Source organism: Varanus komodoensis, unplaced genomic scaffold (assembly GCF_004798865.1).
Source record: "Varanus komodoensis strain SLA01 unplaced genomic scaffold, ASM479886v1 scaffold32, whole genome shotgun sequence".
In the NCBI taxonomy this organism is placed as follows: domain Eukaryota; kingdom Metazoa; phylum Chordata; class Lepidosauria; order Squamata; family Varanidae; genus Varanus; species Varanus komodoensis.
The window spans coordinates 16,854,092-16,880,852 of record NW_025335798.1 but is presented as its reverse complement, the minus strand read 5'-3'; the positions used below and the strand labels follow the sequence as shown (position 1 = coordinate 16,880,852).

At 39.3% G+C, this 26,761-nt stretch overlaps 1 protein-coding gene across 3 annotated transcripts; it reads right to left on the bottom strand.

The window, feature by feature from the left end:
- Positions 1-635: 635 nt before the first annotated feature.
- Positions 636-26,456, bottom strand: CCNT2 (cyclin T2). 3 transcript variants are annotated; one of them, XM_044438143.1, is made up of 10 exons: positions 26,211-26,456; positions 22,738-22,819; positions 19,414-19,542; positions 18,428-18,488; positions 17,611-17,673; positions 10,467-10,512; positions 8,521-8,684; positions 7,895-7,965; positions 5,987-7,100; positions 636-5,888 (listed from the first exon to the last, which is right to left on the bottom strand). In XM_044438143.1, the coding sequence occupies exons 1-10, from the start codon at positions 26,420-26,422 to the stop codon at positions 5,824-5,826; spliced, it is 2,007 nt and encodes a 668-aa protein (XP_044294078.1). In that variant the 5' UTR covers positions 26,423-26,456; the 3' UTR covers positions 636-5,823. The 3 variants fall into 3 exon arrangements, 2 of the variants coding, with proteins under 2 accessions (XP_044294078.1, XP_044294077.1); XM_044438142.1 differs by lacking the exon at positions 17,611-17,673 and adding an exon at positions 17,518-17,568 and having other exon boundaries at positions 636-7,100; XR_006415505.1 differs by lacking the exons at positions 636-5,888; positions 5,987-7,100; positions 7,895-7,965 and having other exon boundaries at positions 8,546-8,684; positions 10,151-10,512.
- Positions 26,457-26,761: the final 305 nt, after the last annotated feature.

The window sequence follows — 26,761 nt, the reverse complement described above, 5'->3', positions numbered from 1 at the left end:
ACAGTGTGTGGTGCAACTCATTCTGTACAAAGCAGTGCCAAAGTACTGGTAACAAGTTGCCTTTTGAACTTCCTCCATCCCAAACCCTGCCCCCAAGTGTTCCCTGAATGCTGTGAAAAGCAACCTTCAAATATAATTGGCGTAATTTAGAAAATAGCTGTGTATTAAGTGTATGCCAAAAAATCAACCACACCATCAGGTTCACAAGACAAAGCATCTTGAAGAAGTCATTCAAAAGATGATGTTGATATCACAGGTACTAGAACCAGCAGGTATAGCAACTCTTACTAACTTAATAGGTGAGGTCAACTGTATTGTTTGGACATTGCAGGGAGTTGGTTGTCATACTTTTGCCCGAGTTCAATTTTATATAGAGCTTGCGGAAAGTTAAATTCGTAAGTAGAACAGTACTCATTTCTAGACCTTGCAATTGTACTTTTTCAGACATGTTTAAGAAGCACACATTGAAGGGTTTCTATGTACTGGAAGACAAACTGCTTCAAGCCACTTTCTTCACACTATGGAGCCCAAATGGTCATTGCTTGCCCATATTGTTCATAGTCACATTACAATGGAGGCAGAAGCTGTAACATTTCAAAGTCTAGTAAAACTCAACCAAAAGAAAAGTAGGCAAGTTAACATACAAATCATAATTATACATATTTAATTAGTTTAATTTAGAATACAGAACCTCTACATTTATGGTGCAAAATGTGGTCTTCCTTGACATAAGCTGGAGTTCAGTGCCAATGCTTCTCATAAAAACAGACACTGTTTATAATTTTCAAGCTAAGGTTTACAACCAGAAAACTATGATACTGTAGTGACAACTGTTTTCTGAAGTGGATGGTTTGAATACTGCTTCAGCCATAAAAGCTCACTGGTATCCTTAGTATTTTCCTCTAAATGTTGCACTGATATCCTAACACATACACACACATTGAAAAACAAACATTTAAGTTTACAAAACATGCTTAGAAGCCATTCTGCTACAGAATGTAGTTTTCTAGAATGCTTTGATTTTAGCCACAAACACTAACAGCATTTTAAGTGAAATTAAATCTAGTGACGAAATTAACCTCCAGTAAGGGCACACTACATTTCTGGACACAGTCATTCACTCCAAGGAAAATGTTTCACTCCAAGGGGTGTCTGCAACCATGAAATGCATGATTATGCCACTGACTTATCTGTGCAGCTGGGGACATACTCTTCCTCTAGTTATCCAGTGCTCTGAAAACCAACTGTGTATAATGGACATTTGCATGTAGCGGGGGGGGGGGGGGGCGGCAACCTGGACAGTTCTTTTCCCAGGAACACTCCACCAAAGCATGCTTATCCTTAAACTCAACATGAATAGAGCTGCCCTAAAAATTTAAGAGCTGTGTTGTCAGACCAAAGGCCCAACCAGTCCAGCATTCTATTTACTGTAGTTAGTCAGGAGCTGCCTGTGGAAAGCCCACAAGTACTGTTTCTTGAGTAATCCCAAACTTCACAACTAAGGCACAGTAACTCCGAGAGCTATCTTATTCTGGGAATTATCATTCCTGGAAATTTATCAAGGAACAGGAAGCAGAAGCTGTCAAGAGAATGGGGAAAATATCTCTCCCTCCATTTCCCAAGTATAAATAGGAAGCACTTCAAGGCAATGCCAAATGAACTCAAATTTTTGTCCACAAAGAGACACAGTTTGGGACACAGAAAATGTAATGGTCTTTTATATAGCATACCGAATACTATATTACTAAAATTCCCAGCTTCTGTATTTTTCATAAAGGTCATTTATGGTCTTCTTCAGTATGCCAGAGTTTATGAGATTACAGAAAAACGTTATTCAACCACCAAAGTATTAATTAAGGCTTATGGCAAAGGCATAAACGTAAGTTGATTTAATTACCAGCATTCAAAGTAATGCAATATTGAGTACTACCTGCTCTCAAAGGCCAATATAGTATCCTTAGCAACATGAGATAAAAAGGACAAAATAAACTGCTAGGATAAATTACCCAGAAATATGACTGAGGTTCACAGGTAAATTTCTCACATGGAGTTGTTATTTAAATTAGTCCTACTTAAAGAATATACAAATTAAAATAAGATTTAAGTTAGACAATCCTTGTATCTGCTTCTCACAAATGCTAGTTTAATAGATTTAACTGAAGTACTTTATTTTATCATAATTGTCACATGGCCACCTTTCATTTCATAGATTTCACAATTCCTTGTACTACTATCCTTAGTTACAGCACAAAATATAGGCCACTCAAACAAAATTGCCTCATTTTTTCCACTTAAGTTTACACTTTTTTGTTTACATCAGATGCTACTGCTACAAGCACATACTAGAATACATGCAATGTATGCTACAAAGTATTATTGCACAACTGAACACATTCTTAGCTGAAACATTTTTCAGTTTTACACTTCTTCCACAATGGTCATTTTCTCTCTTCTGTGTCTCTCTGACAGTCATCATCCTCCCCTTACTCCCAGCAGAGATTTAAAACTTTCCTCAGCTAGGGCTGATAAGAACTGTAGTCCCAACATCTGAAATGCCACATATCACCAATCCCTGACTTAGTTGATCTAAAAAGTGTTAGATGAAGCATGTCTAGAATTCAATTGCTGTAAAAATAAATCTGCCAAAATACTGGATTATCTATTAGTACGTCTGACATAAGATTCAAAGGAAGACATAAAACTTCATAATACATATCACATTATTTGAAATTAGAAAAGAACACTAAAAATACTGAATATGGCTGTTTAAGCGAAACAATGAAGCACCACAATCTTAAGCTAATTGCCTACAGAAAATGGTAATGGTTAAGAAATGAAAACATGTTTTTTTTTTTTTCATTTGGTACTCAAAGTTATACACTAGATCCAAAGTTGCTGAGCAGATTTCTATTAGCTGAGTATTACTATGGGGAAAAAAGGGAGATGGCTTTTGCTGATTCTCCTTTCTCCTGCAGGCCCCTTGCCCACTGAAAAATCTGCTCTAGGGGCTGGAGAACCTTCTGGAGCAACACAGGTGGTGGCATGAGAGACTGCAGGAGCGGGAAGAAATCACCTGAAAGTCTTTTCCCCTTCCTCCAGCAAGATCCTTCTTATACCCAAATCACTTCCACAAACAGTTCTTTCATTTGTTGAACAACATAGTGGAATCCAAGTCAATGTATTTATGTGTTACAGTATTTTGGATGTAATTGTCTACTGAAATGGGAATAAATCCCATTAAATTCAATAGGACTTACTTCTGAGTAGACATGTATAGCAATGCTTTCTGACGTTAACAGCCACTTCTGTTGTGTTTGATTCACATTTTAGAGTTCTGTGGCACATTTGCAGTTGTAATCTTTCAAAAATATGGATGTGAAAGGAAGTACTCAAACTTAAGCACTAACCTTTACATTTACTGCAAAGCCGGGCAGAAGACCAATACCCAGTACTATGGCCATTTGTTGAATCAGCACCTGAATTTGCTCTAATTTTTGCAAATATAAAAGGGCCATATTTATATTGGGTTCTATAGACCATGAGTCCGTTTTATCTTCATAGAATGATGGATAAAATCCATTTCAAGGCAAAGCTACAGGTTTGTAAGCAAATACTATGAGGCACTGTAAATAAATTTTATTTAAAGTAAACATTTACTGGTTTGTCTTTTTCCTACTGGGAATCACAATTTAAGACATCTTGCTTACACTGTATGGCAAAAGCTGTTCAGGGTTTCATAGCATGGATGAGGTAGCGAAGAAAGTCTAAAAAGTCTAAAAAATATGCAACAACGCAGGATCAGAGTTAACAATACAGGGTTTAAGAAATATTTTTCCAAAGTAGAAAGTTACAAGGGTGAAATAGTAACAATTTTGGATGAAGCAGACTGAAGGGCTAAGGACTGGATTAAAATCTGAAGATACATTATTCATAGTGTCCATGTTCAAAGTGTTAAAAAAAGACACCCATAGTTCAAATAAACGTATTCAAGTATGTAGTACAAGTTTTGCATTACTGGCAACTGAATATTACATAGTAATTGATGCACAAGTAGTTACAATATATTGTAACTACAAACTGGATACACATTTAACAATTATCTAAAGCACTTTTAGTGTAGCTAAAGGGCTTAAAACTTCAGACTTGTTTCTGAAATGTTTATAACCTAGTAGAGCATAGAATTGTGCAAGAACAGATGTTACTAAGTAGTGGATCCCTCTCAGACATGAGGATAACTTAATAAAATCTTTTTGCATTTAAGTACCCAGCAAGTAGCACTTTCTACTGTACTGAATTATGCTGAGGTAATTTCCATGCACTTAGGTCACAGCTGGTAAAAATGGGACATTAGCTTTTAACAAAAACCCATCAACATTCACAACTGTCATCATTTGTTCAAAAAAAGGCAGGTGATTGAAAACAGTAATATGACACTTACAGCCATAAAAATGTATACTAGTGGTTTAATTGGAGAGTGATTATTCAGAGCTGAAAAACAACCTCCAGTTTTGTTACTACAATCACAAGTACAATTCACGTAGCATACGTGACAGTTATTTTATTGTCTGAGATAAGGGAGAAGTTGGGATACCAACAATTGTACTTATTGCAAAGATAAGTATTCCACCTGTAAAAGAAATGGCATTTCACTCACATAACACACTTTAAAAAAATCAAAACGTGGCTGTCTGTATGAAATGCTAATGGAAAACAGTGATCCCTGTTCACTAATAACTTAAGTTAAAAAAAACTTACTAATTTCACTATATAAGTTTACGCAGTTCAGTTCTTAAATCACGTTAATCTATATAACCATTATTATCAGCTCTGTGTCTCTATTACTGCATCAAGCCAACATTTAAATGCACTTTCACATCAAAAAGATTATATAAACTTTATTTTCGTTCCCCCTTCTGAAAGCTACTGACATTTCAGCAGTCAATTGGGTTTTTAAAAAATAAAAAATAAATCACAAATGGAGGCCTGAGCAAATTCCACACTGCCTCACTGGGGATGCTATGCTATGCCATGGCTGGCCATCCTTCCACAGCCGGTATGTGACCCCCAGGTAGGGAACTGCTCCTGGGAAGTGGCTCCCAAACAAGGCCCACAGTTTAACATGAAGTGCCACTTTGTTTCTATTACTGATGGATTCTGACAAGGGAAAAAAATTAGGTATATTGGTTATACTTACAAGCAGCTCCAATCCTGAGTATTTATGGTATATCTAAACATACAAAAATGTATGTACATTTCTCTCCACTTTTTGTTGTAAACATTGTCAGTACACTTTACATATCCCTTCTTTGAAACATGCAAATCATACATACAGTATAAATACACAAAAATACACTCATTCATAAACTAAGCAACAAAAATTGTGGCTGGCATGTTATAAATAATCAATGCGTGAGGCATTCCATACAGCTAGAAGCAGCCATTCAATCTACTGTTCTTAACTGTGGATGTAGAAATACTGTGATTTTTGCGCCTTCCATGGTCGTTACAGTATTTATAACACTATCATATGTGGAGATAGGCTCATTTACTATACCTCTTCTTTTCAGAGTGAAGGATAAAGCAGCACTTACATATATTATATATATCTATATATATCTATATAAAGTGGGGCAGCAACTGCCGGGGTTGCTCTTCTTAGATTATGAAGGTTTCCATTCTAATATTCTTAAATAAAAAAGGGAGAAAGGGACCTAAACAACTGATTACATATTCATTCCTTGGGCACTTAACAGTGAATCCAGCATGTCGAATGTGTCTTTGTAGTCCATATGCTGGCTGTTTGTACTGTACTCGTGACTGGCATCAGGACCGTTCTCCACTGGGTTCTTGTCCAGTTTCACGAGGGTGCTGAGATGTCCGTAGCCCACCTGGTATGTGACAGGGGGAGGAGGGGGTAAGGGAAGGTTAAAAACAGAGTTGAGAGAGGATACATACTGCTTAACAGAGGAAGAACTAGATGAACTACCTGAACTTTTGGAACTTTTGCTCATTTTGGAGTGATGGTTGTGAGAAGCATCATTGCTGTACAGCTTCTTTCTTGAAGAACCGGAACTAGAGGCATTGCCATCACTGCTCAAGCCCACGGGACTCCTCAGAACAGCTGGAGTTAATCCATCACTACCATGTTTACTGCCGCCACTACTACCGCCAACAGTGTGAGAATGGGAATGCTTATAACTGCTACCATGATGGCGGTTTGTGGAATGTTCTTTGTGCTTTTCCTTGCTAACGTGGGGACTAGAGTGCTTGCCCTCATCTGATGAGCTATGCCTCTCTGATGAAGAGACCTTAATTTTCATTTTCAGATCATCTTTACTTGAGTTCTTCTCCGTAGGTGGAATTGGTATGCGCAGTTTGAGTGACCCACTCTTTTCTTTTTTGTCAAGCAAGTGTTTCTCAGGCTTCTCTGCATTTGTAATGGGAATTTTCATTTTAAGAGGAGAAGTTACAGAACTGCTACTCGTTGCTTGGGATTGCATGTGCTTTTTGTATTGCTGTTCTGTTCCCATATAGTGTTCTCTTACATCCAGTTCAAGTGTTTCTAGTTTGCGTTTCTCTCTGTATTTATCTAGTGACATTTTCTGAGGCATTATTACAGGGGTGGCAGCAACCTGCCCATGATGTTTGTTTCCTGGTTTGTGTGCAGCAGAATGCTCAGAGAGTTTATCAGCTCTGTGATGTAATCCCGAATGTAACTGCAATGAAGTGCCTGGTTGAAAGTTTATGTTGAACTGACCACCAGGCAGTGAAGCGTCCTGCTTCTGAGAATACATCGGTTCTGTCCTTGTTTGTTCTTGGTGTTGAGGCCATTCTTGGTGTGTTGACAAAGTATATGAGGTACTTGGTATTCCTGCAGCTAGTATTGCAAGATTTTCTTGACTGTCTTGAACAGAAATACTTCCTGAGTTCAGAGGAACTGGGGCAGGAAATGTGGATGCCAATGTTTTTTGGAAACTTGTGTTTGCAGATACACCAGCAACAGTATCTACCAAAATAGAATTCTGAACCAAAGATGAGCCAAGAAGTGAATTCTCAGATGTCTGACCATCTCCTTTAGGTTTCTTAGCAGCCTGATTAGCCTATACAAGAACAAATGAATTAAGCTTAGGACATATTTTTAGTGTACAGTCTACAGACATATTTGAAAGCTACTCTATTCCCACAGAGCAGAACAGGGGATGCAATTAATAAGTGATTTTGCTCTGAACATTGGATTGAAGCCAGACTGGTTGTTCCACAAGTGGAAAGTAGTAAGATCTGGTGGAAGAAGCACACTGAAAAAGTGGGAGGAGGCTCCCATTTGCCCTCCCCACTTGCCTTCTTTCATGCTGATAGGGTGCTGCAAGGGAAAGAGGAACTGATAAATATATGCTCCTCATCTTTCTCCAGTGATCTCTATTGAACATACCTCTGTAACCCAATCCACCACTGAATTTTTATAAAGAACATATAGCTTTAAATGATAATTATTTTTTGAAGATCAGATTATTCAGTATATTTTCAGCTCAAGTTCAGAGTTCCTGAGGGAGCAACTTTATTCATGGAACATTCCTACTGGAGGAAGGAAACAAGATTTTTTCTGATCCCTCCTTTCCCTGAAAAATCCACTCCCAGGGTGAAAGACACAAGGGGAATGGCAAAAATTGCCCCTCCATTTTCACCAGTGGGAACCTCTGCAGAAGGGCAACTCTGGATTCAAACTACTACACAGCTTTTTTTTTTAAAGCCAGATAAGTTACTGGAACATCAAGATCCATTTTAACACGTGAACTATAGTAGGACACTCATTTTCAAGTAAATGAGAGAGTAGGTCAGCAGATGTTTATGTAATACCACAGTTGTACCATTTTTTTCCACCAGAAGACAGTCTTACCCTCCAGTTTCGAATCCTCTTTAGCCTACTAGGAGTTTTCTCTAATATCTGAAGAAACTCATGTGTTAGCTCTGTGAAAGAAAATGAAATTAAGCTGAACACACTATATAACTGACTGACAACCTATTCCTAACATTCAACCATCTTTGATGGCCAAGTCAGGCTTTTGAAACAAGTCTGACCTTGCTCCTCTTGTAAAATTCCCAGTATCCACACACAGAGAGATGAAAAATGTTGACCTTATCACAGATTACATGTATATAAATGCATAAATACTGCCACCACAGGTGCATAAGCTTTGTGTAAAGCCTTACTTTTCAGAGGAAGGTATTCAATGTAAGATTGTTCCTTTTACTGTACTATGGAATATATTTGCTCTCAAGGCATTAAAAGATAGTGCCTGCTAGTTTATGCTATTCATCGAACAAAATTATAAACATAATAGTTAAAGCAAAATCAAGCTGATTTATGCTACCTGCTGATAAGTTAAAAACTCTGCCTGCAGAAAAATGAAGCAAATGGCTACTGCCTGATTATGCCTTTTCAGTCAACCTGTTATAAGGAGAAGATCAAGGTCACAGGAAATGCAGTTAAGCAGAGCTTTAAATAAAGGGGATACTACTTACCATCAAGTAATTCTAAAGTAACAGAAGGATCTACATATTCCCACCAATGTTTTCCATCAGTTGAAACAGGAATCTCCCAGTTGGACCACTTGCATGCCAAATGTATACACACACATGCTATCACAGTTGGTTTGTACTGAAGACAAAATGTAGTAAGGTGCAGACTGTGGTCGGAAATGTTCCATAAAGGAGGAACAAACACCAAACATGGAAAAGAACAAAAAACAAGGAGAAAAAATTCATCACTACACAATTCAAAGTAAATCATAATAAGTTGTAAAAGTTTTTAAAATGTACAATGTTTGGACTTATGTTAAAGTACAAGAAGAATATAGATTTGTTGCTGCTAAGCAGTTTGAAGAACTACAGTATGCTATTCCACCTATAGTACATACATTGCAATATTTAAGAAAGCCAAAATATTAGCATTTACAAATAACAAGACTCCAGCAAGGATTCCTCATTAGTTTTTACTGTCTTGTCATACACGGTTCATTCTAAATGCTACTGAAATAACGTGTAAAGGAACAAGAAAGAAAACAAATTTTGCCTTCTCCAGCCCAAGCTACAACTTAGTTCACATTAGCTACTGTCATGAAGCAGCCCAACTATGTCAATTTCATGTCTAAATGCTTTCTCTTTTGAAAGGTTTTGGCAAGAACAAACTACAACTACATGTTCACCCCAGAAATGATGCTTCACAAAAATAATTACAAATGTAAAGTCACCCATTCTTATTGATTTTCTTCACAACATAACTTATTTGAATAAACTAAAAATAATAATACAGCTATTTAGTTCCTATTTATCCACCCCAAATCCTACAACAGTATCACTGTGTGACACAGATTATTTTTCTTCCTTTAGCTGCACAAGAACCACATCTTCCCAAGTCCTTCAGATTACTTCACCTTAGCATCTCTAAGATACAGTCCTTCCCCACCTGCATTTCTCAGTCTATTTCTAAAACGTCGTTAATACTCTCAATCATCCCATTTAATTTATGGAAGCCTTCTGTTCTATCTTTTCCTTCAATCAGTTTAATGTAAGTGCTGGATCCTTTGCTCCTTCCTAATATTTTAATATTCCCTCAGTCTCCCCCCCCCCCGGCGCCCCAATTACTTTCCAGAGCAATTATGGGTTCTATACTTTCTTTGCAAGGTTCTTCCCACTTCACCATCTGCTTTCAGTATCTGCCTCAAACAACTTAATCCACTGTGGCCTGCTTTTCTGCTTTCATGTTCTCCCCAAGGTAAAAACCTCCATTAACCCAATCCCCACTTCTCAAAGACTAATTTTATTTACAAATTTACATGTCATCATGGCCATAATATTTTCTGTAACGTTTCTCATCAGTAAACCTTCCCCTCATCTTTGCTATTTATTTACCAAGCTCTTGCACTTCTTTTCAGCTACCCACCTTACTTAATACTGCAAACCCACTGGCCATTCTTTTAACAAATAAATTACAGAATCAGCCAGTTTCTGCAAGACTCAATATCTCATAGGCTAGTTCTAATGTTTTTAACAAACTCCTATTTTTCATTAAATAAACAATGCTAAGATTCTATTTTAATTAAGAAAAATGCCATTAACTACAAGGATAAACTAGAAACAGCTTTGTACTTACCAATAAGCTCGGATTTCTAGGTTAAGTTTATCTCTCTGTAATCTTTAGCTGCTATTCAGGCTACCAATTTTAGACTTATGCACTCACAATCGAGAAAATGTCACCAGAAAGCACCACTACACTTCACATTGTGCATTTAACCCCTTTGTGCCATTACGCCCTTGTACAATACACCGCACTGCAAACAGGAAGGTACCACCACAGTAGACAGCCCAGTCGCCTGTTGCAACAAGGGTTAGACACAGGTAGGGGGCCCTGCAGTAAAGGAAGCTATAGTGTGCTACAACAGTGCAACAAAGAGGTTCAGGATAACAACCTGTTGGTAGCCATGAAATAGGATGTCTGTGCCAAATCCTTGCTTGCTGTAAGAAAGAGAAACAAGGAAGTTAGCTATCAGTAATAGTTACTGTCCCAAATTAAAAAGCTAAGGCTGCAAACTGTTTACTCTTACCAACAAGAAACTTGATTACTTTTCAAGGCAACTTCTCAGCTAGGGTTTTCTGAAGCACATGTTCATTAATTCCTTAAGTCAAATTAATGTTATAGGTGAAACTTGCTAGTATCTCATTCTGTGAATTCTAATCAACTGCAGTTACAGCTGTTTCTGGCAATTCAACTGAAGAGACTTTTCTGCATAGCCTGGGTTTAACATGTCACACAAAAACATTTTTGTCCTATGTAAGCCAAACTAAGTGCAGCTTTCCCAGTAAGAAAGGTAGAAAATTTTGATTTTATTATGTTTTATTTTCCATATAAATCCTTTATTAATTGTAACCCATACAAAAATTTTGTTTATAACTTTTTAAAAAATAGATTTGAGAAAAGCTTCAGGGGGAAAATGGAACCCATTCCACCCACAGAATAGCGTTCAATAACAGAACACACTGGTTCATAGTATCATTTCATAGTACAGAATGAGTAGCTCCATCCATCCATCTCTCCTATAGTTAAAGAATCTAACTTTTAAGCTGTATAAAGGAACAGCTCAAACAAGCTGGTCACTAATACCTTCTAACTGTACTCGTAGGAGGGCTTTCTCTCCGGTGGCGCCCCGCCTATGGAATGCGCTCCCCAGAGAGGTCCGCCTGGCACCACTGTTTGTTTTTCGGTGCCAGGTTAAGACCTTTTTATTCCAACAATATTTTAATAACTTTTAATATTGGATTATATATGTTTTTAATCTGCAGCCAGGGTGGATCTTAAATTTAATATATTATGTTTTATATTATTCTTATTTATTTATGTAAGCCGTCCTGAGGCCTTCACGACAGGACGGCATATAAATATTCTAAATAAATAAACCCAAATAGGATTATTGTAGAAATTTTATTAATCTGTACAGATGCTTCTGTTCCCATTGAGGAAAGGCACTCCCAAATTCCCAGCTTTAAAGATTGTCACTAAAATTCTCAATGACTAATACATTTCTCATCATATGAATAAGCAACAAGAAAGAGATAACATAAAAGAAACTAACTTCTTGGAAATAGTTATGAGTACGAATGTGACATATTAATGAACGTTTAGAAAAGCCCAGATTCAATAAAGTGGAGGTAATTAAAAATAGCCTCATACCTAAATTCCTAGACAGATAGCTACATTGATATTTATGGCACAGAAGCAGCTTAGACCTTCTTGTGCCACATTAATTAGTAAGAAGCTCATTAATTAGTTCATTGGTGGTTTCTGAAAGCAGAGGAGCAAGGTAGCTAGGACAGGGGCAATAGCTGGTAATATCTGTGTAAGGGTCTCATGTATGAATCCTTCTACTTCTCATCTATATTGTGAATAAAGAAATATTAGAAAAAATATTTATTTTAAAGAAATAAAAGTATATATTAAGATATTTTATATTCAGCATTTCTGTTTCTAAAAACACTAAGTGTAATCAAACACTATTAAAATATGAACAATTTAAGACAAACAGTGATGACACTGAAAAATAATAGAAGATTCTACTGACAGACAAAATACCTGCCAAATTAATAACATCTCCATGGGATAGTAAAAAATTATCAAGGAGGAGACATAGCAGGCTTTTAAAGACAAGATGGTTCCATAAATTAGGCCAGCCGCTAAGGTGCTCTTTGCCTATATCCCAGCCCATCATATCTTTAATCCTGGAATCCACAGGCAAACCCTTCCACCATAGTTCAATGCACTATCAGGCTTCTATATTAAAGTAGTCTTTTAATTGACCTGGCCCTAAAGCATTTAGTAAAGGAATAAGAACCCTCAGGACTGCAAAAGTGCCCATAAGCTCAGCAACTTCTTCCCAAGCTCTTCTCCTCTCTGACAAGAGGTAGTAAGATCCTGCTTAACACTGAAAAGGGCTCCCTTTCTTAGCGCTTTACAGGGAAAAATACTTAGATCAGTTGCTGATCAAAGATAGCATGCACAAGTACATGAATTTGATTTTTTCCTGGGGACACTGGGGAGGAATGAAGCTTCTGATTAATTTTAGCTTTCTCTGAAGTCTTGTTTGGCTTACTTCTAAGTAGAAACTCTAGCAACTATACATTGCTAAAAATGGAAAGGAGGCAGTGGATTTTTCAGCCACAAGCTTATCTTTTTCTTGTAGGACAGCTAGCCATAGTAATGCAGTCCCTGAAAGCTTCTCCAAATGGAATACTGCCTTCAGCCCTGATTTAGAGCTTTAAATGTGGTAACCAATACTTTGAACTGGGCTTGGAAATCTATCAAGAGTTGTTGCAATAGAGAAGTCACATGCGTCCCAATTCAAGCCATTCCAGACCCCTAAAGTGGCTTAAAAACAAATTATTATATGTATGCCATATAAAAATATGCAAGTGTAAGATTGGGATAAAATACATTTCATAAAAACTACTCTTAGCACAGTTTTTGATTGTAATTTCCTTCTAAAATCAGCAACAGACATGGTACTAAGATGGGGTGAGACTATTCTTACCCCATATTCTTTCAGTTCATTTGCTACAAGCCTGAAATCAGCAAGAGTGCCACAGGTGTTCCCAAGCCTTGTAAACTGAGTCATTAAAATATCACCTGGACAACATATACATTGCATCTAAATGATCAGGCTGACCCCAAGCACCTGGCATCAATCTGGACTTTCATAATTTTGCATTCCATTACAGATGCTCAGAATAATCAAATCAGAAGCCTTTTGTTTTAGTTTACAAACACAGCTGCATTTCAATCTTACAGCACTGATCATTACCTAGTAATTAAAATTAATTACTGTAGTAGCAACTCACTAGAATCAGCAAAACTACTTTAGCAAAAAACTGGCATTTACTTTCACCTGTTTATTCAAAGTGATCACTTAATGCTGAACACAATAGTTACATCAACTATATTTTAATCCAAATAGACTGACACAAGCCCTCCAATCAGATTGTTCCCTTCTTTTTGGAGCAGGATCTATACAGAAATAAAAAGCCAAACTTCTCCCCATTAAATTAAAAAGCCCTTCAGTCCCAGCACATCTGTTCCATTCACCTGTGCTTTTTAGAATTTAAATACTTCAACTCTTTCTTACCTTCTTTAAAGGTAAAGGGTCTCTTGTGGGCTATTCAAAAACTTCTTTATAAGACCAGTTCTTTTGGTTTTAAGACAAGTCATCTTAAAAAGGAAGCAGTCCTCTTTAAGTATATCAATGTATATGAGCAGATTTGCTTTTCCATTGTTGACTAACACTATCAATTTCACATGAACAGAAAGAGACCACTAAATATTATTAAGTTGGCAGCCCAGTTATCAATATGTTTTGGCGTGCTTTCCCACATAACTAGAGACCAAAACAAAGTGACTGCTTGACATGCTTTACTCTTTTTCTGAGGAAATATGCAAGGCTAGAACAGTTACAAGTACAGACCAAATTTGTATGCATTTATGACAGACTACATTTCACTGACTTACTATGACTTAAGCACCAGATGGAAGGTGCTCAACCTGTTCTGGATGGGATTGCGCTCCCCTCGAGTATCAGTTTTGCAGCATGGCAATTCTTCAGGAGCCATCTCTGACAGTTGAGGCTCAGGTAGTCTCAGTGGTGAGACTCCTATCTGGACAGGGACAACCTAATTTCAGTAACCTATGCTCTGGTGTCCTCCAAGTGAGATTACTGCAATGCACTCTAAGTGGGGCTGCCCTCAGAAGTCACAGTTTGTGCAAGTGTGGCAGCCAGATCAATAACCAAGACCAAAAGCTTTGCTCATGTAACACCAATGCTAGCTTGCTTACCTTGACTACCTGTATGCTTCTGAGTTCAGTTCAACGTGCTGGTTTTAAACTGCAATGCCTTCCATGGCTTGGGACCGCAATATCTGACTGACCACTTCTCCCAACTTGGACATACACAGACAGTATAATCCACAAGTGCCACCTCCAAAGGAGGCTTAAAAGGTTGCAACAAGAGAAAGGACCTTCTTAGTGATGCTCCCTACCCCTCCATTACACCAGCATCTTCTCACTGAAGCCCATTTAGGACAAAATTTGTCATCTTTTTGGAACCAGATTAGTCTCAGGCATTTACTGGCATTATGATGGGAGCTCTGATGACAGATCTAGTACTTTTTTGGCTGTTTAAAATGGTTTACATTGCTTTACATTTTGTATACAGGCAGTTTCCAGGTTACAAACAAATTCCATTCCTGAGAAAATAGAAATTCATCTTTGTCATATTTCTATGTAAGTTGGATCACGTATACTCATCCCTGCACAATCATGAGGGCTAGAGATACAGTACTATGGAAGTGGAAAAACCATGAATAGGCTCCCCAAATGTCTCTTCTTTGCAGCAAGCGAATGTCAGAGAGAGATCTCCCTCTCTGGATGGTCAGAGGTAGAAAGGAATGCTTTTGAGGCCCCCTCCTCTTTTGCTTCTTTTCTCTCTCTATGGTGATGACAATTTTCTCAAGTTATTCTTTAAAATTATAGACTTTATGGCAGTTCGTTTGTCAGGATGGGTTATTCATAACTCAGACGTTTGTAACTTGGGGACTGCCTGTACTGCAATTATATGCTGTATTTTATCAGTGCCTTGTGATTTTATGCATTTTGCGAACAGTTGTGAACTGCCAGAGAACTTTGGCTGTTGGTTAATATAGAATAGTAGAGTAGGAAGGAACCAAGGTGGCCATGAAGTTCAACTTTCTGCTCAATACAGTTAAACTATCATGCATAGGTAACTCCATCTTAAATGACTCCAGTATCGCTGAGCCCATAACCTCCTTAGGTATTTGGTTGACTCATAATCAGCTTGTAATCTACAATATTTCCAAAATCCTTCTCACTTGTGTATTATTGAGCCAAGTATTGGCTCAAGAATTTTGTAACTTTGCATTTCCTTTTCTTAGGTGCAAAACTCAGCATTTGATCCTGTTAAATGCCATTCTGTTGTTTTCAGCACAGTGCTCTAACCTATTAAGATCACCTTGAATCTTCCATCTTCCAGGGTATTAGCTATCCTACCCAATTTTGTGTCATCTATAAATTTGACAAGCATTTCCTGTACCTCCTCATTAATGAAAATGTTGAAGAGCATTTGGGACCTGGATACTTAAAGGAACGCTTACTTCCATATATGCCCTCCCGCCCCTTGAGGTCAGCAGCAGATGCCCTTCTCCAGGAACCATCTGTGAATGACATCAGGAGGGTGAGTACCCGGAGGGCTTTCTCGGCGGTGGCGCCCCATTTATAGAATGCGCTCCCCAGGGAGGTCCGCCTGGTGCCGTCGTTATTTGCTTTTCAGCGGCAGGCTGAGACCTTTTTATTTAAAACTTATTTTAATTGTTAATTTATTTATTTAACTAGGTTTTTTTTAGCTGAAAATGAACTGAGGTTTTATTGAAGTTTTATGGTACTGGGGGGTTTATTGTATTGGGGGTTTTAATGTATGGTTGACTTTTTTTGATGTTGTGAGCTGCCCCGAGGCTTATTGCGATGGGGTGGCATAGAAATGTTTTAAATAAATAAATAAAATAAATAAGAGCACTTGGCCCAGACTGAACCCTGCAGTACCCCACCCTAACCTTCCCCCCAGTTTATGCGCACTCTTTAAATCAAATTCTGTAGCCAACCATGGAGCCACCTGCTAGTTGTTCCATCTAGCCCACTATTACTTAGTTTGTTGTATATTTGAATGTTTTATATTTTAATTTTATGTTGTGAGCCGCCCTGAGGCTTCGGCAAATGGGGCGGCATAGAAATGTTTTAAATAAATAAATAATCAGGTTATCATGGGACACTTCCCAAAAGCTTCGCTAAAGTCAAGATATATTATGCTCACTGCTTTCCCACGGTTGACCAGGGAGGTTATCCAATCAAAAAATGGAACCAGATTAGTCAGCATGGATTTGTTCTTGACAAATCCATGCTGACTTTGTGTAATCACAACATTGTTTTCAATGTATTTGCAGATCAACTGTGTATCATCTGCTCCAGAATTTAGAATAAAGTATATAAAGTTGACCATTAAAAGAATGTGACATTCACATCAATATCGCTTTTCCTACAAAAAAAATGTTAGCGTTCAAGAGAATAAACTAAGACAATTCAAGAAGATTGATACTGCCAACAAGCAAAAACTACTATAGATAATGCTGCTTTGCTGGCTTTGCCCTCAATTCAGACTATTTAAAGTTAAGGGCAGAACCAGCCTCCAGTATGTTACTGTATCAAAAAATTCCCAGAAGTGCTCTAATTAACTCCTTCACCTTGAGGAAAGTATGGTGAGTCTTTTAAATATGGAAAAGTTCTGCATTCTCACTAAAATTCTAGCATATGACCAACAGTTAAGCCATATGCAGATGAGAAATTAAACTGACCTTCCAAATTGTTTTAAAATAGCCCAAATCAAGTAACTGGGACACCAAAGAAAAAGGTAATTGAGTCCAAATCATAATATGAAAACTGACCACAAAATACTTCAAAGCAATTTTATACAGTACTGTAGACATTCAGTAATTCCACCTATGACCTGTTATTCTTTGCAGAAATACTTCCATAAAAGGTGCTTTGTGAAATAGATGACCTTATTCCACTGATCTGTCTGTTATGAACTTAATATAAAAGCTGACCTTTGAGTTGATCTGCCAGACCTGTCTACTACCACTGTGGCCAGCCAGATGCCTGTGAGAATCCTACAAACAAGCTGGACATGAGCACAATACATACAGCTACCTTATTCTCCCACTACCATGTCAAGTTGACTTAAATAACCTCTAGTTATCTCTGTGGCCCATGAACAAAATAAGTCCCTGGAGTTTTAACTCTTGATTGAGAAACACATATACTACTTCTGACATGCAATTCTTCAGTTTTAGGTACATCTTCTACAGAACCAGGAAAAAACCAAACATAGATTACACAAAGGATTTACTCACAGTGGAAGTTATATTGCAGAAATAGTTTTAGTAAGTCATACCACCACCTTCCTACAGAGATGTAGGAAAAGAATCAGTTAAATTGTTACTAACCTCTCACTAACTGCGTACATTTCACAACATCTGTGTGTGGATGTTCAATGGTAATCTCAAAGCCTGAAAAATGAAATGTTTTATTTCACAAGCTATATTATATATGTCTATAACTTTATGAACACCTGGCTTTCCCATGTGTTGTTCAGATGCCTAGCTTAGTAATTACATTACCAACTACTGCATTAAGTTTAAGATGCTGGCCAAATTACATAGGGCATCACACAGCTACGTTATTATAGAAAGTGTACAATTATTTCAGTAATTGTAGTTATACAAGAATAACTAAAATATCCAAGAGGGGCAGGCATTAAATCATTGTAAACTGAAAGCCAGTATACTGATCACTGTGTTGGTCTGGGCACCTGTTATTTCTGGGTTCTAGTTCCCACTTAGCCATGAAACTCCCTGTGTAATTTTGGGCCAGCCACAAATTCTCACCCTAACCTACTTCATAATTGTTGTGAGGATAAAAATGGAGCCAAGGAGGACTATCCCTAGGTTCCTCACAAGAGAAAAAAAGTGCGATATACATACAATGTTACAACAACTACCACAGCTTGATTTAGGATTGAGTTCGTGATTCCAAGGGTATTATCAAGTGGTACACAGAAGAGACCCATTCAAATGAATGAGACATATGCCATGACTAACTGAAGTCCCATTCAATTCAATGGGTTCACTCTCTGTAATACTGACTGACACTACCTTAAGTTTCTTCCAAAATATGTTGATGGGGCAAATATACTGGTATTCCATTACTGGATTGGTTTTTCTGCAAAAGTTTAAAAATAATTACATGCGGATTTGTTCTTACCTAAAGTTTGAAGCATTATTGTTTCAAGTATAACCAGTTCTTGGGCTTGCTGAAGGTATGCCTAAAAATGGAGAAAAAATGCTGAAACATTAGCAATGTGATTTTAATCAATTCACAGTACCAAGAGCTATTCCATATTTATTGATGAGCTACTCATATTAAACCACCCAAGAAATCTAGTCACCTCAGTGACAGGAAACAAGATAAATTATTCAGCTGCCCACTTTTTCTGAAGCCTTCTGAAACTGCTACTTAAAATCCACATCCAATGCTGGTGCAGGCTCCCCATGCTGCCTTGGATAAGAACACACACAAAAATAGCCATAATCCCCCCTCCCCCCACAGCTGCCTGCCTTCTGGCTTGTGATGAAGATTTTCTCAGTGTGAGCCAGACAACAGGTGAACTCTCTGCAGTGCCCCACCAGTTGGAGAAAATGGCTGGAGCAACAAGATCAGAGCACCAGCTAGGGTCAAGTGCCTGGCTCTTTCTCAGGCACTGTGGGAGGAGTGACCCAGGAGATCACCCATGCTATGAGGCTCTCTGGAGCATCTGTTACTGTGCTGCTTCACTGAAGCAAGGAGAGCACATGTAATTTGCTGCTGTTCCTAGTTCATTGCCTGAACAGCCAAAGAACTACTAAGGCTGTTCAGACATTACACTGCAACATTACCTCTAAGGTACAGTGAGATCATAAGTGATCCTGGAGCTCACAAACTTCCTCCCCTGCTTCCTTCTTTTCCCCTCCTCATATGAAAAAGAAACACACAAACAAAATAATCTCTACCTTCAACTGGATCCACCTAAATTCAGGATATTTAACCTGGAAGAGTTTCAATAAATACAGATCTCCTAGTTCATGTTATCTTCCAAGAATTGGAGAGGCAACAAGTACACAGAACTCTACTGACTCCTCATAACAGCTAAATGAGTCCAGTATTTATGTGCAGTTAAGGTAGACTGAAAGATTAGGCTCCTGTGAACATACATCACTTTTTGTGTCCAGCTGTGGCTCTTGATGATGAAGGCAAGCATGTGCTACTTTGATAACATGTTCTAGTTTTCGTGGCTGTTCTTCCACTTTTGCAGCCAAAAATAATGCAGTAGGAGATATAATCTGTTGGCAAAGAAATGCCTCCAGTTAGAAAAAAGGCTACATCACATCTACCATAAGCGTTATTACTAGTGAACCAGAGAATCTTAACAAATAAATATGGTAACAGCCTTGTAGAAGTGGAAAATCACTTAAGCATTAAGTTCTGTCATTTAACATATTAAAGCAACACTGCATAATTAATGAAAGTTGAAGTGAAGACCTATGACTCAAATTGGCTTCAATGTACACACAGAGAAGTCAGATGTACATAAACAAACCCTCACGGAACACATGGTCTTTTTTAGCATTGCATGAAGATTTTTGGTGTAATCCTTGGATAACTCATGTTTGCCAGGCTGGCATGACACAACAACGCCAAGGCCAAGTTCATATGTCACAATATGTAATACTATGTGGTTTCAACCATAGGGGGGTTGGGTGGATGTTCCTGAAAGACGACTGGGCTCAGCATGGCAATTCACATTCCATTTTCTTCCCTCTCAGGCCTCTAGGCGGTATCTCAGGAGGTACCACAGGGAAGAATGAGGCCCCTTGCTTTGACAACTTTGGCTTGCTAAGGCTGTTTTGCAGTCTCTGCTGCACAAAGAAGGCCCAGGCAGTAAAGAGGCAAACGAGTCTGGCAGACAGCTCTCCTTTTGCTACAGAAGGGATCACTCAAGCAGGAGGGGTTGCCCAATTCACACTTGGGCAAAAGAGGAAAAGTCTGCTGGGTAGCGCTGCAGAAAGGAAGAGTACCAGTCAACTGATTTCCCCCTCTACTCTTTTGCACATGCCAGAGCATAAGCTAGTGGCGGAAGCAAGAAGCAGTTGGGCTGTACTACAGAAAGGAGCAGCACTGCTCAACTAATTTCCCTACTGACCCTTCACAGTACATGCACCACAGCGAAGTACCTCATGCATACCACCAAGCAAGCAGCAGGCGTGAGAAGCATCTGGGCAGCCACAGCAAATTCCCCCACTGCTTCCCTTTCTCACTTCGGCATTCTACAGAGAAGTCTGCAACCCAGCACCTGTAAAGCAGGTGCCAGCTTGGGATACCTCTCTGGCAAGCTAGAGAGACAAAGATAGGGGCCATACAACCTCCCCCTCATCTGCTTTTCACCTCTGCCACTGACTCATACACATGTGTATGAGAAGCATCAGTCTGGCATGTGAAAAGAGGCAGCAGGTAAATCAGTGCAGTGCTGCTGTTCCTTTCCACAGAGCTTCCCAGCTGCTTCTCACTCCACTGCTCACTTGCAAGTCCCACTAGCTGATTCTTGTCTTTGCTGCTGGCTCATGAGGAGCAGCACCTTGACATGCACAAAGCGGGGGTGGGGGGGCAGAGCTAGCTCGGATGGACTCCAGATGCTGAATCCTTAATCCTCCTGACCATCAGGATTTCACACTCCTGCCCCAAATAAGATATTTAGGGCAGGAGAAGTGAAGACACAGTTATGTCAAATGTCAGCAGCACTCTGGTTAGCAAGTTGGCAAGTGCAGCAACTGGCTGTTCTTGCCAAGTGGCTTTGGTATCATGATGGTAACATGATGAGTTATGTTTTCCAGTTCAGACATGACAAACAATCACAGTACTGCTAGTCCATTGAACAGACCATTGCTTTTCTTTGTGGTTTCTCAAAACCAAATGTTCCAACACTGAAATACCATGACAGGCTTCGGACAACATGACAGATTTTAAAAAATGCTGCTGTTTGTCATATGAACCTGCTTCAAGTGGGGATAGCATGTGAAATCTGTTCCCCATGGATGTCCTTGCTTGTCAAAGGTAAATAACCCACAACAAGCCATAGCGCATCATCCAGAACCAGTCTGTGTTTGCCACTTGCAACCATTAAACTTGAACTCAACAATTCAATGTATTTTAAATACTCATTACAAAAGCCTAAGGGCAGTATTCAACCATGTCATTTCACAAAATGAAGTATTGCTAGTGGAGCTCCCCTGAATCCTTCTGTTGCACACATGGCTGCCTATTACACTAGTCCTAATACCTGCACAGTTACATAACAGGTAATACAGAAGTTAAGCAGAGTCACTTTGCAAGTTTATTTCAAAGAAAATAACAACTGAATACTCCTCTTACGCAGTTTAGAACCTTGACTCTACTAATACAATTTAAGAGAATGACAAAGCTAGGTATTATCCTAAGCATTGCAAGTTTTTCATCAACTGATATAATCCAGCAAAACACACTTTTGAAAAAGTCTCATTGTTTTTGTATTAAAGGAACTTTCCAGAACATTTCCCCCCTTTTCCCTATGTCTTTAGAAATACATTTCATTTCTCTCTTGTTTCACTCTGAGCCACAACTTCCACCTTGGTATGATGGTTTCCAGGAGATGTTATGGGATAGCCAATTAATTCTTAATGCTTCAAAGCATCATCTGCTTGACTGTGGAGTCTCCCAAGGAAAAACCTATGCTCATTTATTTCCAATCATTTCAGAATGATAAAAATGAATTATTATTATTATTATTATTATTATTATTATAACATTTCTATGCCGCCCCTTGCCGAAACCTCGGGGCGGCTTACAACATGATAAAATACATTGAAATATGAACAAAGCTTTGTTCTCTGTATGTAGTCATAAGCAACAACACTGAAAGTCCTTCGCTCAAAGGAAATTTAAGTGGAGTTTTATTTCCTAGAAATTTGCAGCTTCTTTCTATATCCCAGGACAGAAAATTCTAGCACCCTTACTGTTAGGGCACTATACTTGTTCAAAGCATACATAGTCTTTGAGCTGGTATAATTGAATAACTTTCATTTACCTAACAGCCTGATTTTTAATGAACTCCCATCCTCATTCCTGTGAATTGTTTGCTCACACAAAGTATATGGCAATTAGAGCTTGTGGCTCTCATTTTCCAATTATTAGATCTATCACTTGAGAGCAAAAGAGGGAACACAACTCAGCAGTAACTTAAAACTACCTTACAAAAGAAATACACAGTTACTAATTCATATACTTTATGCAAACAGCAGTTGCAATGTGAAAGACAAACCAACACCACTAAAAGTTTTCTGGGAGGGTGCCTGAAAGAAACTCTCTTATCACAGGGAAGTGGCTCTACAGGCTGAAATTATAAACAACTTAAACTATTAGACCATAGAAAACTGATAAAAGATGGTGCATATTAACAAGTGCCATTCCAAAAATAACAACTGTTCTAGCTTAAATATACTTACATTTCTATTAAATTTTGTAAATGAATGATGCATATAAAACCTGTGCATGTAAACAATTGCAGTGTTAATTGTAAGTTGAGATCTGAAAAGGGAGTCAAAGAAATTTTACATATGTATAATGACTCAAATTAAAATTCCTTCTAAAACATGTCTTTTGGTAGTTAAAAATTAAATTCTAACAGACAAAACACTATGAGAAATGCAAATGGCAGGACTTTGGTGAATGAGATCCAAACAGAATGTTAAAATATTGTTAAATCAGAGGCTCATTCTCACTCCAAAAATGGAAATTTTCCCAAAGTTACCTCTGTGGAGTATTTTCCAGAACATACAGTATATCACAGAAGTGAGTTCACCCCTCACATTTTGTAAATATTTTATTCTATCTTTTCATGTGACAACCCTGAATTATACTTTGCTACAATGTAAAGTAGTGAGTATACAGCTTGCATAACAGTGTAAATTTGCTGTCCCCTCAAAATAACTCAACACACAGCCATAAATGTCTAAACTGCTGGCAACAAAAGTGAGTATACCCCTAAGAGAAACTGTCCAAATTGGGCATTATTAGCCATTTTCCCTCCCCGGTGTCATGTGATTCATTAGTGTTACAAGGTCTCAGGTGTGAATGGGGAGCAGGTGTGTTAAATTTGGTGTAATCGCTCTCTCTCTCTCATACTGGTCACTGGAAGTTCAACATGGTACCTCATGGCAAAGAACTCTCTGAGGATCTTAAAAAAAAATTGTTGCTCTACATAAAGATGGCCTAGGCTATAAGAAGATTGCCAAGACCCTGAAACTGAGCTGCAGCACGGTGGCCAAGACCATACAGCGGTTTAACAGGACAGGTTCCACTCAGAACAGGCCTCACCATGCTCGACCAAAGAAGTTGAGTGCACGTGCTTAGCATCATATCCAGAGGTTCGCTTTGGGAAACAGACATACAAGTGCTGCCAGCATTGTTACAGAGGTTGAAGGGGTGGTGGGTCATCCTGTCAGCGCTCAGACCATACGCTGCACACTGCATCAAATTGGTCTGCAGGGCTGTCGTCCCAAAAGCAAACCTCTTCTAAAGATGATGCACAAGAAAGCCCGTAAACAGTTTGCTGAAGACAAGCAGACTAAGGACATGGATTAGTGGAACCATGTCCTGTGGTCTGATGAGACCAAGATAAACTTATTTGGTTCAGATGGTGTCAAGCATGTGTGGCGACAACCAGGTGAGGAGTACAAAGACAAGTGTGTCCTGCCTACAGTCAAGCATGGTGGTGGGAGTGTCATGGTTTGGGGCTGCATGAGTGCTGCCGGCACTGGAGAGCTACAGTTCATTGAGGGAACCATGAATGCCAACATGTCTGTGACATACTGAAGCAGAGCATGATCCCCTCCCTTCGGAGACTGGGCGCAGGGCAGTATTCCAACATGATAATGACCCCAAACACGCCTCCAAGACAACCAGTGCCTTGCTAAAGAAGCCGAGGATAAAGGTGATGGACTGGCCAAGCATGTCTCCAGACCTAAACCCTATCGAGCATCTGTGGGGCATCCTGAAACGGAAGGTGGAGGAGCGCAAGGTCTCTAACATCTACCAGCTCCGAGATGTCATCATGGAGGAGTGGAAGAGGACTCCAGTGACAACCTGTGAAGCTCTGGTGAACTCCATGCCCAAGAGGGTTAAGGCAGTGCTGGAAAATAATGGTGGCCACACAAAATATTGACACTTTGAGCCCAATTTGGACAGTTTCATTTAGGGGTGTACTCACTTTTGTTGCCAGCGGTTCAGACATTAATGGCTGTGTGTTATTTTGAGGAGACAGCAAATTTACACTGTTACACAAGCTGTATACTTACTACTTTACATTGTAGCAAAGTGCCATTTCTTCGGGGTTGTCACATGAAAAGATATAATAAAATATTTACAAAATGTGAGGCGTGTACTCCTGTGATATACTGTATCCTGATTGGATGACAACCTATTAATTTATAATTTACTTTTAGAATGTTTTTAACCTTGCTGCTTCCAGAGATAATTAATTACAAGATTTTCAGATTATTCCACTTTAGAATCTCCAAAGCATAAATTTGAAAAGGCCAGGTTTTTAATTTCAGTATTCCAAAGTTGTAGACTGCTGTATAAATGATTAACTTTCTACAAGTAGTTCTTGTGTTTGAATGGTAAATAAGCCATATCTGACAAAACATCTAGGAAACTGTTTGCCAATCAAGACAAATATTCTTATGGTGCCAACAACATTTGCTGATCAAATAAGAATATACCCACTGCATTCTCAGCTATCAACATAGAACTTGCAGGAAACTTGTGAAGCAGTCTTAAGAGAAACTTTAAACTGCTGGTCTAAACAGCAGAAATCATTTTCATAATAAAAAATTGCTAATGTCCAGCTTAACAAATGTAATAAGAATTGCTGAAAGTCTAGAAAGCACTTTCTGCCTTTGTTTTTTGGGCTTAAAAAAAAAACCTCTTATAAAGGACTGCTCCACACTGTAGGTCAGGACAGCTATATAAAAATATTGCAGTAGTTCATCAATTTCAATATTGAAACTGTTGTAGAGAACACACAAGAAGTTCTAACATTGGCTTAGTTCTTGAAATGCTGCACTTGCTATTTTTTGGACTTTTTATTGTGAAAGACAGCAATTTTTCTTACATCTCCCAGAATAAGACTTTAAGTACAGATCCTACAATTTCAGCATCTACCAGCCAACCATGCAAGCAGCAGGCCTTAATTCACCATAGGAAAGGTTCTTCCCAGAACATGGAATACAATGCCTACTTAATTTCATCCAGGTCCATCAAATGCAGGCCGGTAAAACACCAAAGCTGCATGCACAACAAATTTCCAAAATTTTAGTGAGGTTGGGGGGGGGGGGAGATCCCAAAATGGAACGTTAGTTTTTCCTGTCTCAATTACTCCGAACTTAAAAGCAACATAACTCTCCATATAAAGGTTAAAACAACGGAGCAGCAGTGGTATTAGGAAAACTCAATCCTGTATTTTGTGAGCTATTATAAATCCGTGACTATCCGCAAGAGGATGACTGTACTGATGTCGGAACTGTAAAATCTGCCCTTTATTCCGAAACCCTCATACGAAGGAAGGGCACCACAGGACGCACCTACGTGCGGGTACGCCTGCGGAGTAGCTTGAAGCCACGCTGGGCCGCAACGCAAGCGGCGGACTCAAGCCTCCTTTTTGCCCGACCCCCGGGGGAGCCTGCGGCGCCTTCCCCGGCTCAACCTCAGGAAAGATGCTGAGGGGAGGAGCCACAACAGGCGAGGCCTTCGCGGTTCCCAAATGGGCCTGCCCTGAAAAAGACCTGGAATAACTCTCTCCACCCTGCTCACCAGGTCCAAAGATACCACAAAGCGGGCGTCGTGCCCACTTTTCCCCACCACCGCAGCCTCGTCTTTCCCTCCTCCCACCGTCCCCGGCCGTTGCCCATAAGGATACACGTTGAGGCGCTGGCCCATATCCTGGATGAGGTTGGCCGCCTGTTGCCGGTACGATAGTTCCTTGTCGGCCTCCACGCCACAGCGGCGCGACGGTGTGCTCTCCAGCTGCTCCCGACTGAAGAACCAGCGCGAACTTCCCAGGCCGCCTCCACCAGCTCCGCGCAAAGCTGAACTCGCGCCAGGTCCGGAACCCGCCACTGCCGCCGCCATGACACCACCAGCACCTCCTCCCCCCGCAGCAGCGCCCGCCACCGGCGCGCCCGACTCCTCCTCCATCGCGGCTTCTCTCGCGCGAACTCAAAGCCACGCGGCAAAGCCGGGGCTTCCGCTACGCTCTGGCTTTAATAAACCATAGAGTTGCAAGGGTTACTTATGGAGACACTAAAATGGAGATACCTATTCAAACCGGAATTTGGTCTAGGATTTTCTCTCTATGGTGGTTGTAGTGAACGTCTTCGTTGGGTGGTTTTTTCCGCAGCGACGCAAATAATTTAAAGGCACAACTGCCTGTTGTATATTATCCAAACTTTCGTGTTTCTTTAAGGTGCA